This window comes from Gambusia affinis, linkage group LG12 (genome assembly GCF_019740435.1).
Source record: "Gambusia affinis linkage group LG12, SWU_Gaff_1.0, whole genome shotgun sequence".
NCBI classification, from domain to species: Eukaryota; Metazoa; Chordata; class Actinopteri; order Cyprinodontiformes; family Poeciliidae; genus Gambusia; species Gambusia affinis.
Window position 1 is genome coordinate 16,700,807 of NC_057879.1, and position 14,491 is coordinate 16,715,297.

The 14,491-nt window shown below is 35.5% G+C and overlaps 1 protein-coding gene and 1 long non-coding RNA gene across 11 annotated transcripts in view; one reads left to right on the top strand and one right to left on the bottom strand.

The window, feature by feature from the left end:
• LOC122841023 overlaps positions 1-5,960 on the top strand; it is an 8,718-nt gene extending 2,758 nt beyond the window's left edge. The window contains exons 2-3 of the long non-coding RNA XR_006372331.1: positions 3,931-4,004; positions 5,075-5,960. This is a non-coding gene — a long non-coding RNA (uncharacterized LOC122841023). The remainder of the gene's footprint in view (positions 1-3,930; positions 4,005-5,074) is intronic.
• st18 (ST18 C2H2C-type zinc finger transcription factor) overlaps positions 2,735-14,491 on the bottom strand; it is a 47,588-nt gene continuing 35,831 nt past the window's right edge. For 5 of the 10 annotated variants that reach the window (XM_044133928.1, XM_044133923.1, XM_044133931.1 and 2 more), the window contains 11 exons: positions 12,081-12,326; positions 10,103-10,212; positions 9,448-9,510; positions 9,117-9,185; positions 8,788-8,850; positions 8,372-8,452; positions 6,815-7,036; positions 5,408-5,496; positions 5,199-5,317; positions 4,952-5,098; positions 2,735-4,830 (listed from right to left, as the gene is read on the bottom strand). In XM_044133928.1, the coding sequence (XP_043989863.1) occupies positions 4,690-4,830; positions 4,952-5,098; positions 5,199-5,317; positions 5,408-5,496; positions 6,815-7,036; positions 8,372-8,452; positions 8,788-8,850; positions 9,117-9,185; positions 9,448-9,510; positions 10,103-10,212; positions 12,081-12,326 (1,350 nt within the window). In that variant the 3' untranslated portion in view covers positions 2,735-4,689. The remainder of the gene's footprint in view (positions 4,831-4,951; positions 5,099-5,198; positions 5,318-5,407; positions 5,497-6,814; positions 7,037-8,371; positions 8,453-8,787; positions 8,851-9,116; positions 9,186-9,447; positions 9,511-10,102; positions 10,213-12,080; positions 12,327-14,491) is intronic. The other 5 variants (XM_044133927.1, XM_044133932.1, XM_044133925.1 and 2 more) reach the window with 4 other exon arrangements.

Sequence of the window (14,491 nt, forward strand, 5' to 3'; positions counted from 1 at the left end):
TCCAGGATCATTAGTAATGTCACTCACTGCCACTCTCAGAGTCGCTGAATCAAACAAAATCAATACCTCTGTACAAGAAGGGTTTGTTTTTTTGCGTTATAATTAGAGTCTGATGAGATCTGAAGTGAGGGATGGAGAGAGGAGGTTAGTGAAACTGTGCTCCCCACGTTGACACCTTCTCTACATCACACTAACACGGAAAATTTTAACCGCTCTGCAGTGTTGAACAATACTGAATAATACTATAATAATGAATGAACAAACAGCAGGGTCCAATAATGTACTGCACCCTTTAGCTCTGATTACATTGTTTATCTGTAGATTTTTAAGTTTTCTTTTGTCAGATATCCTATTTAAATGTTTTTTGCCACAGTCTAGATGATGTGGAAATGGGGGCACAGCATTTAGTCTTCTCTAGCACATGATAAAGAGAAAATTAGTTGATATCTGCAACCAATCCAGTGCTTAAAGAATCATCGTTTACCATATTTTAAAGAGGATCCAACAGAGTATGTATGGGTATGTTAAAAATGCACTAATATTGCATTGCAGTACTCTTAGATTATTTCTAATAAGTGCCCTTTATATGCCTTTCCTTAGTTTTATGCTCAGACTAGATTGAATACAGAAGCACCAGTGTCTCTGTGCAGCAGTGAAAACCATAGAAGTAATGTTACTGGAAGACAGACTTGCAATGTTTCAGGAAGTGGCTTCATGCAATACGTACCTCATGTCTTGTTTTGTTGTTTCAGTCTTTCACCCCATTTGATTTTTATGCTTCCTCCAGTGATGTAAATCAACCTGTGAGGTTACATATAAGGACAAATGTTGGCAGTCATTGCTTGCTTTACCATCTTCTTATTAATTTTACCTGCTTTTGAGGCAGAAAGCTGGTAATTGAGTTGTGGTTTGTCTAACCTTCTCTAAAAAGCAAAAAATAAAACTGTGCAATTACTATTGACCCCACAAAGTAAAAGAACTTTGATTTCCCTCAGAGCTCAGATTTTTGTGTTCACTTTTCACCACAAAAAAATCTTAGTGGTGATTTTTTTTAACTCAAAAATGTAAATATATCAAAACTAAGACAAAATAAAAGACACATTTGCTAAGAATGATGGAAAAAGTAGTCTTTGACTTGATGTCTTTTGTCGATGAAATTTTTATTTTGTTAATTATTTGCCAGTGAACAGTTATCATACTTAATTTGCATTTGTTTTTTAATTTGGTCAAATTCACAAAAAGTAGTTCTTTATGGGATTTGATGAGACACATTTTCAAAAAAAAAAATCAGAAAAGTGTGGAGTGGGTGTGTATGCAGCCTTGCTTACTCTGGTAAACCTAAATAAAATAAAAATAATTACTTTCCACAATCATATACTGGTCTAAACAGAGACTACCTGCATGTCTTAGTGTAAATACATCTGTTCTGTGAAGGCCTCAGACATTTGTTAGATAAATTTAGGGAAGCCAAGAGGCTCATAGTAACACTGGAGAGATCCAAAGTTCAGATGGGAATATCTGTTGACAGCTGTTGGGAAATGTTAGTCAAGCACTCCACAAAACTGCCATTTATGGAAGGATAATAAGAAACAAGCAATTGTTAGAAGAAAGCAAAAAGAAGCCTTAAATGCAATTTATACTATTAATGAAAAACCAAATGATATTAAACTGAGTAATCTGGAAAAATAACATGTTAGAGGTAATAAAACATTTGAGACTAAGATCAAGGTTCACCTTCCAACTGGACAACCCCAGGTATACAGCCAGAGCTACAATGCAATGGTTTAAGATCCAAGAATGGTTCAGTCAAAGTCCTAACCTGATCTGAAACAGGATATGTGGCAATATGAGGCTACATTGCACATGTAGCCTCTAAGCTTGAGGAAGAAAACTCAGAAACATATATTTAAAGACACCCAGCTATAATTTGGTTTCACACCACACTTTTGGAAAGAGAAAGTTAAGAGCTATGCTTCATTTTTCTTTTACTTCACAAACATGCAATATTTGTGTTGGTGTATTACATAAAATCTCAATTAAATATGTTAAAATTTTGTGACATGTGACTTTATAAAACATAAATGCTTCAAAAATGACAACCCCCACATTTTCTGGGCTGTAAATACATCATGTTGATTGATGCACATTGTTTTTCATTTAGTAAAGAGAAAATATGGAACATGTGCATAGAGGTTGGAAAATAAGCATCAGATTTAGATGGATGCTTCTACCTATTCTCATCTTCAATAGATGACAATAGGTGGTGGAATACATTCTACCTCATTTCTGAAATATAAATCTACCCAATATATAAACCCAATTTGGTCATTTCTACGAAGAGGAGCTGACATACTATACATTCCACCCCACTTCTGAAATGTAGCTGACATGCTTTTAAATAAACATAATAAACAGTAGATTAATTAATATTTAGCAGAAATAAAATTCATTTAAGTAAGGTTATCATTTGTTGGTCATATAAAATGTAGCTATTGGTTCTCAGTCACTCCTTGGATGTCATGATTGTTTGGTCTTTTTAAATGTAACTACAACAGCTTCTTAACGTGAGCTTACAGCGGCATACTTACTCTCTGGGACCAACTCCCTGCTCTTAATGTAATACTTCAAATTTACCACTAGGTGCCAGTGTTGCCCCATGAAAATTTTGGCCCATCGGCATCAACGCTGGATTGCCGGTGCACCCAAAGCCTTTTAAAAAAAAGAAAATCACACAACCGTTTGAAAAGTTTATTTCTACCATACACAAACTGTACAACACAGCGCATATCTGTTTATTATGAAATAGTAAAAGTAATAGGAAGTTTCCATTTTACAAACTACCCCAACTGAAAAAAAACCATTACATTTTAATGTAAAAGAAAAAAAAAAAAAAGAAAATACAGTACAATTTCATACTAATATCGTTCCACAAAAAGAGCATTTTCACATTACAAAACATCAAATACTAACAGGGAGAAGAGCAAAAAATAAATAAATATTATTCACAAAACTTCCTGAGCATACAACGTGTGGTTTAGGAATAATAACAATAATAAATAAATAAAATAAAAAAAACAACCTATATAGGATTAAATTTAAAGAACATAATTGGGTTTTTAAAAGATTAAAATTCTTGTGTTTGGATAAAATATGGTTTCAATTTTCTGCAGTTTGGCTCCTTTGCTATTACAATGTTTGCTTTTAAAACCGTCAAGGCTACATTGGACTAAAAATTAAATACATATTGCATAAATGAATATTATGCATTCCCAACTCTTGGATTAATTTCAAACTGAGAGACTAAAAATATATGGAGGTGTAAAGTAAATACAATGTTCCCTTTTCTTCCATTTGTTGATCTAATGGAGACATAAAATATATTGTCACAAAAGTGCTGCTCAAAATAACAACTGATCAGCCTTTAACGACTGTTTTTCTGTGATGACTGATTTAAACCAAATTGCCATTTTTTTTGACACAGTTTTAAAATGGTTATTAAATGTGCCAATAGGATATTTAAACTCTGATAGCTGTTGAAATGCTAAGACCTGTGAGGAGAAAAGAGTAAAACAAAAGCCAAAGAAAAAGAAAAAAAAAAAACAATTTCAGTGTCAGTCATACTTTAAGAACCTGACTCAGAGATTACAGCTACTGAAACACCAGTTTTCAAACAGTCATCAGGAACTCGTCCTCCTATGAAAATAATTGTACTGTAGAATAAATTAGACACCATCCACATAATACTGTCCTACCACAAAACATAGTACTTGTATATTTTCATGGATTCATATACATTTAGGCACATACTATATGCACACTTCAGCGTGTGTGCACAGAAGGCAGTTTAATATCTATATTTCTGTAAAAAAAAAACAAAAAAATCATTATGACAAAGTGAATTTTTGATAATTTTTTTTTTGTTTGTTTTAGATGCGCTCCGTTTGGGCATAAACTCACATTCCCTAAATGATGCTGCATTCTCACCCCACCTTGAGTATAAAAAGGTACAGTACTCTTGCATTGCATTTTGTTTTATTATTATCATATATATTTTTTTAATCTCACTTTGTCTAATACATTCAGTTCCCAATAACAAAAGTAAGCAATGCCTAAAACCGGTGATACTTAGTTTTGGTAGTTTTTTTTTTTTTCTTTGAAGGGAAGTTAAACTTATGAACTAATAAGAAGAGTGATAATAGACTAGCTTTTTCGACACTAGATGGCGAAAGTATGCCATTAAAAACTGGAATGTGCTTTTGTGTAATTTACAATGTGCAGAAAATCCAACAGATTTCTCAAATATTAAGCATTTACAGTTCAAGAAATAAATAAAATCTGAGGAAATAAATACACTGAGGAACAAATATAGTAATAAATACCAATAATATAAGAATGACATAAACACATACAGATTAAAATCAAGCAAATCATACAAAATAATTAAGTGCAAGAGGGGATAAAAATAAAATAATCGTAATAAAAAATCTCACCAGGATAAATGCAGAAACGGTAAAAGCACTACAAATCTGGCTGGTAATTTTCTCAGTGCAGCGTGTTTACCGAGGAAATGCCGAACACATTTCCAAAAGCCTTGTCTTATACATGCAGCCGAGCCAGCACTCTTCAGTGAAATAGAGCTATCTAGTGCCATTATCCCAAGTCAAAGGAACCTCTTGGTAGCTCTGCAGCTTAAACATGGATGCCCTTAATAGCCTGTTTGATATTATCTAAGAGGGCCTTGCACTCCGGGGAGTATTCATGCTCCGAGTTGTTGTACATATCAGTTAATGTGTTCACATAGGCTTCAAAATTATGCTCACTGATGGGTCCCTGCAACAAAAACAAATTTGACCATTAGTGGAAACAGTGCAGCAGAAAATGACAATTTGAAGGGAACTAGTTTTCACTGACAGGTTCGACAGATGCAGTGTGTGGTCAAAGCTTACTGTACCATTTGAGGCAGCTGAATGTCTGTCAGGCTGTTAATGAGAGCTTGGCTGAGGCGAGCAAGCTCCTTCAGAAGGCTGTTATTGTGCTGTTCGATCATCTTGTTTTCCTCCTCAATTGTCTTCAGGTTACATTCCATCGACGAGATCTGCTTTCGGGTTCAAAACCGAGGAGAGGCTCATCAGATTAAGCGAGCAGCGATCACCCTGAACTGTTGCTTTTGAACACAATCTGTGGGAGTAAATACTTACCTGTGTTTGGAGGTGCATCATGTCTTCTTCAATTTTCATATTTGAGTTGTTCAATTCCTTGATTTCATGATCCAGATGGTGAATGTCCTCTTTGTTTTCAACACCTGGATTACACAGGCCTCAGGTATTATAGTTAAAAGGTTTTTGTTGTTGTTGCTGTTGTTGTTTTTTTTATGTAAACAATAAGATTAATTTTTTAATTAACTCACCACTGCTGGTTTTCAGTTTGATAGTCATCATCTCCTCCTCTGAGTGTTTTTTCTTGATGCTCTGTGCATTGAGCGGGCACCCTGACAAGCTACAGTGGTCAAGCACAAATAACAGTTTAAGATTGTAGGACACCACCAAATCTACATAGACTCGTAAAGGATAGAGATGCAAAGATAAATTGTTGTTTTAGCTTGATCAGCCCTAACTGAGGTCAGTCAGAAATGTGAAAATTAAATCTTTTTTTCCGAATGGTGAGTAGGCCAAATGCAAGCACTGTCATTTTGTGCTAACAGCAGCCCTCCTGGGTGTCGATACTTCTATTGAGTAAGCAACTATTAACGTTAGCTATTATCATTGTCACTGAATTTTTTTATTACTTTTTTTTTAGAAAGGATCTCACTGCAGGAATGCAGATCTAACAAGTACAGTTACATCTATGATTCAGTTAAGTGCTTTGGAGTCTTCTGGACTAGATGAAATACAGACTCTTTACCATCTCAATGCTGTATGATAAGAAATATGTTGATTACAATAAACTAAAATCTTTTATACTCTTTCATGTCACATCATTACAGTCCCCCACTATTTTCTGTCTTCTTCACAATCTCATTCACTAAAATTGTACATATGTTTGTGTCACGTTGAAGCCAAGCAGTCTTCTGTAATTACTATATTGCAAACATTGCTTTTGCAATGATGACGCAAGGTTTTCAAGCAGATAACTGGATGGCTTATTTAAGTACAACAAAGTTTTTTTTGCTTGTTTGTTTGTTTTACCCTTTTAAACATTTTGCGTCTGTCATATAACATCTTGGATTTGGAGATGCATTTGGGAAAACGTGGAATAAAGGCCCATTTGTGCTGAAGGATACAGATGGCGTATTCTGTCCAGATTCATCATTCAATCCAAGAACACTGTGACAGAAATGGTGGAACTTCCCCATAATCATGCTTCACAGACCACCTATGTTCACTGCTGTCTTTCATTTTCTGTCTTTTTCTGAGACTGCACATCATCAAGATGACTTCCACTGTGGGCTGTGATGCTTAGCAAAGTTAGAAACAGGCTTACCTATTTTCATACATAGAGGGAGCATGAATGGATCTTCAGGGTTAAATATCAACACTCTATATTGTGCAGACTGTTGTTTTCATAAGACTGTGTAAATTTTGCTAAAATTATCAAGTAATGGCCATGAAGCAAGGCTAGAAATAGCCTATAATTATAGTTGATAAACAGAAATCAAAAATTCTACCACTCCACGCTTTACAAAAATCAGAGATCGGAAATTGGTTTCAAAATTTGGATCAGTGCACCACCAGTAAATGTGGCAATGTACAGTAAAGATGCAACATTACACCCAATAGTTATGCTGAGAGAGGAAATGGTAAACAAGTGACCTTACCTTCGGTGAGTGGCAAATACATTATTGGCATGCCCGAGGCCGTTGCAGCCAGGCAAGGGACAATGGGGCAGTTCTTGCTTGTTAGCCTTCCAGGCAAAGGGCAGGCCATTGATGGACGACTCTTTCTGTCTTTTAGCAGCTAGCGGACAACTGCCTGCACTACGGTGGGATGTGTATTTCCCCGATATATGGCCCTGCCCATCACATCCAATCACGGGACACCTAGAGGTCAAGAGATGTGCATGCTGAAATGCTGCAAACACTGCCAAAAAAACCCTAACAGGCTTGCATTAAGCAACATATATTATTATATATTATTGTTTTCTTGCAGTACAAAACAGCGTTATTGTTAAACTACACAAAAAAGAGTATTAAAAAAATCACTTTCAATAACTAGACCGGAAGATTTTTTAACCATTACCTTGATTAATCCATCCAAATGCTGATTAAAAACAAAGTAAAAAACTCCACAGACTCAAATAATCACATTAGCTGCAAGTTATTAATCCACTAAAACTTGGATTGGAATTAGCGCTCTGCTCGGGTTAGTGCGTGCATTTTATGGTGAGCAATATTTGTGTCTGGGGGGAAAAAAACATCAGCACAACTCATGCTGAATGTCATTAAGAGTTTGTCAGTTGCATTTCCAGGCCTGTTTTCTGCAGGTCAGTAATGGAGTGACATGAATTACAGATAATTGTCATGTTCCCCCCTCATGCGAAAGAATGTAATTTGGAGGTGGCTAACCCATTCCCTTATTGATAAAGGTGAAAGGTCGCCTGAGATGATCCAAATGGCACACACACTGTGGAGTGCTGCCTGCAAAAAGCCTGTTTCAGCATTTTGTTACTACACAGCATGGCCTCACTTATAGGACAAAACAACATCAGTCCCCATTACTTACATCCACCACAGGTAGGTAGCTTGATGCAAGGCACCCAGACAATGGAGGCATGCCATATGGCTGACTATTTACAATAATCTAGGGACATTTGTTACCATCCCCCGTTTCTCTCTTAATGTGTATGAGATCTACTCCACTATAATTCCTAAGCCCATGGCCTTGCATTAGTAATTAAAAAGAAAAAATCAGGGTCCAGATGTAGAAGTAAACAAGGGCTCATATATCTGACTTTGGATTTAAACTCCAAATCAATTACATTATTCTTTTTTTTTTTTTTTCAATAACACTTTCACAGACAACAATGATTAGAGCAAATGAGTGTCGTGCAATCATCAGGTCGACATTTTCTTAATGTAATTTAATTATAAAGAAAGCACTTGGTGAAAAGTGATATACCAGATATCCCATTCAAAAACTAGGACCAGCACAAAACCCAAGGGAAAATAAAATCCTACAAAAGCACACTGCTAATCCCTCCACAAAATAATTCACTAATGTTGCGGACATCTGAAGCATTATTTTCTTTGTTTAACTACACGGCCTCCAGGTATGTAACGCACAAAAGCACGATGCCGGTTTTGGTTTGTTGCCTTGTTTTATTTTTAGGCTAACATAACGGCGGAATGAGGACAGTTAAAAAAAAAAAATCTTACTTAAGCTCCTGCTCGTCTTTGTCATCCTTGTTTGGTGTGAGCTTCAAACCTCCTTTTCTGGCACGTGGACAACCTGACAAACTGAAAACATTTGGAGAAGGTGAAATAACACAAACCTACTGAGAAGTTCCATTAAAGGCTAAAAAGGGACAGAATGCCAAAAATTTAGATAGATAGATAGATAGATAGATAGATAGATAGATAGATAGATAGATAGATAGATAGATAGATAGATAGATAGATAGATAGATAGATAGCAGCTAAGTTCTTAAAAACAAGTATTCAAAAAGTGCAGCATGTTTGCTGTTTAAAGTGAGACTTTCACCATCTGCTTGAATGCCACGATTCTGACAAATATATTTCATGCTCAGTGGTGATGATGCCTTTTTTCCTCATCTTTCTCTCTCTCTCTCTACCTTCTGTGCGAAGCATAGTTCCCAGTCACATGTCCAGATCCATCACAGCCAGGTGTTGGGCACCTGCAGGTTGAGAGACACAGACACCAGGTGCTTTTTACAGCATAAAGTGGATCAATGGTAATATGCAGGAAAGCAGCACAAATGGCTAAACGAGTTCATGTTGAGGACATGGAAATCTTGCATAGTGTGTAATGGGAATGAAAGGGATAAACAGATCTGATATGGGGGAAAGCAGAGGCAAATTCAATGGAAGCAAGAACAAACTGCCTAGGTTTATGTGAAAAAGGCTTTAAGAAACAAAAAATACCCGTTTTGAAAGCACATACTTTAGTTCCTGAGAGTTGGCTGCCATCAGTGATTTGAGAGTTTTGTCAGCCAGGGGACATCCAGACACACTGGAGAGGATAAAGAGCTAAGAGTCACTTTAATTCATGCTTTGATCACTGTTGGATTAAATCATCACAATGCATAAATAATACAATATTATTTAAAAACACAACTTCCTCCTCAGGAAATGAAAACCTTTTCATCAAACTGTCATTTAATACTATGAACTGTGGAACCTGTGGTTTGTGACAAGTTTAAACAATAAGCACTGTTTGCCTTGGCTGCATAACTTTGAGCTGCTGCTAATGAGACTGTAATTAATTGCGCTACCTCCGATGTGATGCATAATTCCCTGTCACATGGCCGCTGCCATCACAGCCTGGGGTCGGACAGCTGCACAGGGAACACAAAGCATTTAATACACAGATTACTCCACTTCCCACAGACTTTGCCAAGCTGCGACTGAAATCTTTTATTTGACACTGAGAGCCCTCTCATTGACATTAAAAAGAAACAAGAGTTAGTAGAGCGAGAAGTTTAGTAAGTGTTTGTGATCACAGTGCTTAGGATTCAGTGTAGTAATATCTCTGAGCGTCGTTCGCAGAGATCTCAGGGGAAGCTGTGCTGTGCAAAAACTAAAGGGTCCTACTTTTCTGGTGGGAAGACCCAGTAGAGTAGAGCATGCACTCTAACTACAAGAGTCAAGAGTTGTGCAAAGCTTTTACAGGGAGAAAACTCACTTTTAAACAGACACAATTCTTCTCCACATGAACCTGCAGACATATCAGTTACAGTCAAATGTGACAGAGGGAGTTTCATTTGACCCACTTAAATCAATCTGCTCTTGGGTTCGGAGTTACACTTAAAAAAAAAAAAAATCATTAATACTGACCATCTGCCGACTAAAAGGGCGGATCAGCTTACACATATCTGACTGAATAAAGATGCTGCAAGATGTTTCAGCATTTAACCCTGTATAGCCTACCTCAAAAGCTCCTTCTTTGAATCCCGTAGCAGCAGTTTGGCTTTGGGGCTTAACATACTGCCATCCCCTGGATAGTGCTGGTCCTCCAAGGACACCTGATCGTAATCCTCCTGAAGAGAAAAACAAAACAACATGACTAGAAACTCTCTCTTCACTGACCTAAAAGTCAATAATTAAGAAAATCCCTTTGTAATACTCTTAAAACATTTGCTAAAGGTCAGAGTGCAGCAAAAAGAGATTAGGCCTGAGGACACTCAGGAGGTAAACCATATATCCATTTAAAGTAATCCACAAAGTGTTTATGATTCAAAGCTATGGAGTACTGATGTTTGTATTTAAATCCAACAAGATTAATCTACAACAAATAAGTCCCATCTTTGAAACATAAGAAACAATATTATGGTTCATTCAGAGTCCCTTGCACAACAACGTGGAGCACAGAAACACTAATTTAGCAGTGTAATTAAGTTGGATATATTTTCAGACATGCTGTCACTATGTTTTAAATGTCACTATAAATATTTTTAAGGCACTACACGTCAATAAGAAACAAGATTATGTCACGAAAATTAAAAAGAAGGTGACTTTATTTCTGTTTTCGCAAAACTGTGGGCCATCTTAAAAAATACACATATTTAAACTTCTCAGCTCAGACTAAATTTTTAAATGTTTTGATTATTTATTTGTTGCAAATATGTTCAAACATTCCTCATTTCACCATTTCTGTTTTTCACACATTTCATTACCTTATAAAATTCTTTAAAAAGTATAGATAAAGGTATTACCACATCACTAAAGTTTAAATGTAATTTGTAAATAAACAAAGTATGTATCCTAATTTGTAAAAGTATTATGTTTAACTTTAAATTTTGATTTTACTATTCATCACTCTGCATATTTACGTAAATGTTGCGCAAACATAAATATTCTTTACATTTAAAGATCTTACTAAAGAACAAGTGAAGCATTTCAAAAACTATGTATCAGAAAGTCTTCAAAACATATAGCATAGGTCCACACCATACAAAACATGTGTAGACAGACATATTTTTTATTTTCATATTCAGAAGTAACTTAAGTAAAAGATTGGTTGTTTAGCAAATTTTCTAATTTCAAGCATTTCTAAGAAATCTATAAAATGTATAACTAAATTAGCTAGCCAAATTGAAAAATAAAACTGAATGTTTTGAACAGCTTAGTATGAATTTTGAATGAACTATATTACAAAAACTTCATACTATTTAACTTAAAATTATTAGAATGTTTGTTTGCACTTTGTACATTGAAAAAAAAATCTTTTAATGTATGTGAACCATCTGAGTTCTAAAAAATTAAAAGGTTTAGGCTAACTGGTCAACCAATAAATGTATACCTTTCGTCTTACTGTTCTTAATACATCTGACTAAATACAAAACTGTACCATAATTTGTTTGTTACTTCAGCTCCCTAAATTGATTGTTTTCTTTTTACTCTATGAACTATAATATGTCTTTTGGTAATAAACTTATATATTGCTGCTTATACTTAAATTTAACTGTTGTTTTAGATATTACATTTTACCTAAAAGATGAATCTAAAAATAAGCTAAACTGTTCAAATCTCACTATATCTGATAATATCTTTCTAAAACTCTTAGATAAATGTTAGACAGTTTGGCGAAGTTTGGAGATTTTGAAGCAAAGATGTTAAAAGTTAGATTCATTTTACTTTTGTTGAAATAAGTCAAGTAACACTTTGGCTGTTTGACAGTATTTTTCCTGTCTTCATTTGCTTTCAATGGAAATTTCTTGCATTTTTAAAAATCTATAGCAAAAATTAAAACAATACTTAAAACAGGTATGGATAAATTTTGATTAAGAAATAATTACTATAAAGCTGAAACAAATTTTTGTCTACATGTAATCCCTTTCTGTCACATTTTTCCCTTCCATCCTCAATAGTTTTCATTTGTGTTTTTACATCACAAGCAGCTTTTTACCTCTTTGTCCTGTAAAACATGTGCTTTGCTGAAGTTGACAGGGATGGAGTTCTCCCAGGTTTCTCTGTCACACAGCGGCTGGTAGAAGGCGGGGCCGATGAGTAAACTTCCGCCTTTCACCAGGGCAGACTCAGGTGACAGCAGCTGTTCGTCCGACGGTGTTTTGGCCCGGGCTTTTCCATTCTCTTTGCACTTCTTCATGCTTAGGTCCAATGTCCCATTTTCATCCACCTCAATTAGCATATCCTAAAGAAAAAAATCCCCAAAAAACAGTTGCAGAATCCAGTTGACACATGTAACGACATGTTATAAAAAAAATAATTATTTTAGTGCTGCGAGTGATAATAAGAAGGGGGGAAAAAAGAAAAATGAAACATATTTTCTAATTACAGTCATGCTGTAAAAACTTTCACCCCTTTCTCTGTAAACATGAATAAATGACTTAAAAACGCAGAGCAAACAACATATTTAAATAATTCATACAGCAGTTATCTCACACCAGACAAAATACCAAACTAAGCCAGCATTAATTCTGCTGAACGCAAAAAAATAATCACTGGTGTGTAGTTTTTTTTTTGTTTTTTTTTTTGGTGACAGCTGTATCATCTGTTTTCTAGGACACACAACCAAGATGGCAGCTGGGAGTCAGGGTGTGCGTGTGTTTGTGTGTGTGTGTCTGTTTTAGATGGGGGGTTGGGTTGTTGGTTTTAGGTCATCATTATTAAAGCAAAAATTAAAAAGCTTAATGTGGCATAAGTTTCCCCTGCTGACAGATGTGTTTGTCGTTTGTGCATTTGGTTTTTTTAGTACTGAAACGTACTGGCATAATGACTTATGGCTCTTTTAAGGTATTAAAAGTTGGACCTCATTAGAGGCTAAAATCCTTTTTCCATAAATGAAACCAATTACTCAATCCATATGTTTCATTAAACCCTATCTATGATTGTAGGGTCAATTATTAATGGTAGTTTGATTAATTAAGAGTAATTTTCATAAATGAGACTGTCCAGTTTAATTATCCTGCACTGAAAATGGCATCAGTGTGAAATGAAAGAACTTTTATTAATTTATTGTGATTTAAGGTTAGCAGAAAACTAAAGCAAAAACATTTGCTTTTCTCTCTCTTTGGTTTCATTGAATAGCTATAGCAGCAGTTTCACACTTTTCCTTGTTTTCTCTTTTTTTTTAAGCTTCTGGATAGATTTCTTTCTGGTATATTTCAAAGTGTAATATATTTACATATGCATATAAGTTAAAGCATCCAGCGACATATAACACTCTAAATATGGCCCCCTCTTTTTCAGACACGAAAGCTGTTCTTCATTTTGTGTGTCTGTCCAAGACAACTAAGCTGTAAACGAGAACAGATGATTAACTTGCTAACACTGTTTTATTCATTCAGTGGGCTGGTACCTGGTACAGGGCCACATTCTCAGCTCAACAAGCTGGGAGACAAGGATCTGGGCTGTGTAGGTGTGGAAACCTTGAATCATCTACAGTACACAGTGCACGTATGTAACCCACAGAATGTGATCAATATTAATCATGACGTGAGTTGGGAAGTTGTTGAACACAATGCCATGTTGGGCATTCATCGCAAGCAGAAGACATTTTGATCTGCACACATTTTCCTGCAAAGAGTTTGGATTTGGTGTGAATTAAACTTTTGATATGTTAACTCCTTTTGCTAATTGGCTTAATCCGTTTGAAGGCTTCTAAAGATGATCTGGTGTAGACACACAGCCTATGCTGGATCATATAACTAAGCAAAATATCCTCTGCCATCTGCACTGGGCAAGATGCATCTTCAGACATCAGTTCAAGGGTTTTACATGCCAGCTGATGTCAAAACAAAATACAATGCCACATGTTTCACCAAAAAACAAGAAAAAAAAGGAGATGAGCAGTCTAAAAGGGAAAAGCCGGCAGATTTCATTTTTTCTTCAGCCGTGATGCATTGGTGGTTCTTGCATGAATCACGGCCCAGTAAAAACCTTCCTTCCACACTCAAGAGCAAAACAAAATATAAAACTATGTATTATTTTTTATTATTATTTCACAAGCAGTCACATCTGGTTAGAATAATTCATCTCACATTTAACCAGGCTGTATTTTAGTTCACAAACTAAAGATGAATAAATTCAGACTAAATCCCTTATCTAAAACTGTAAAGCGGCCTTCTGTGTCGCATTTATTATGTCTCTTGAATAAGAGCCCAACTTTAACATTGGCTGCATTGTGTACTCATAGTTTCATACATTTTTACATTGTGCACCACTTTGTTGTCTGCCTAATCCCCTTTAACTGGACGTAAGCAATATAAAAAACTTGCTTTGTGAAACTTACAATTTTTTTTCCCCCTATTTGTTATATTTTGGAGCGCTCATACTGCTATCTAGCACAATGCTATT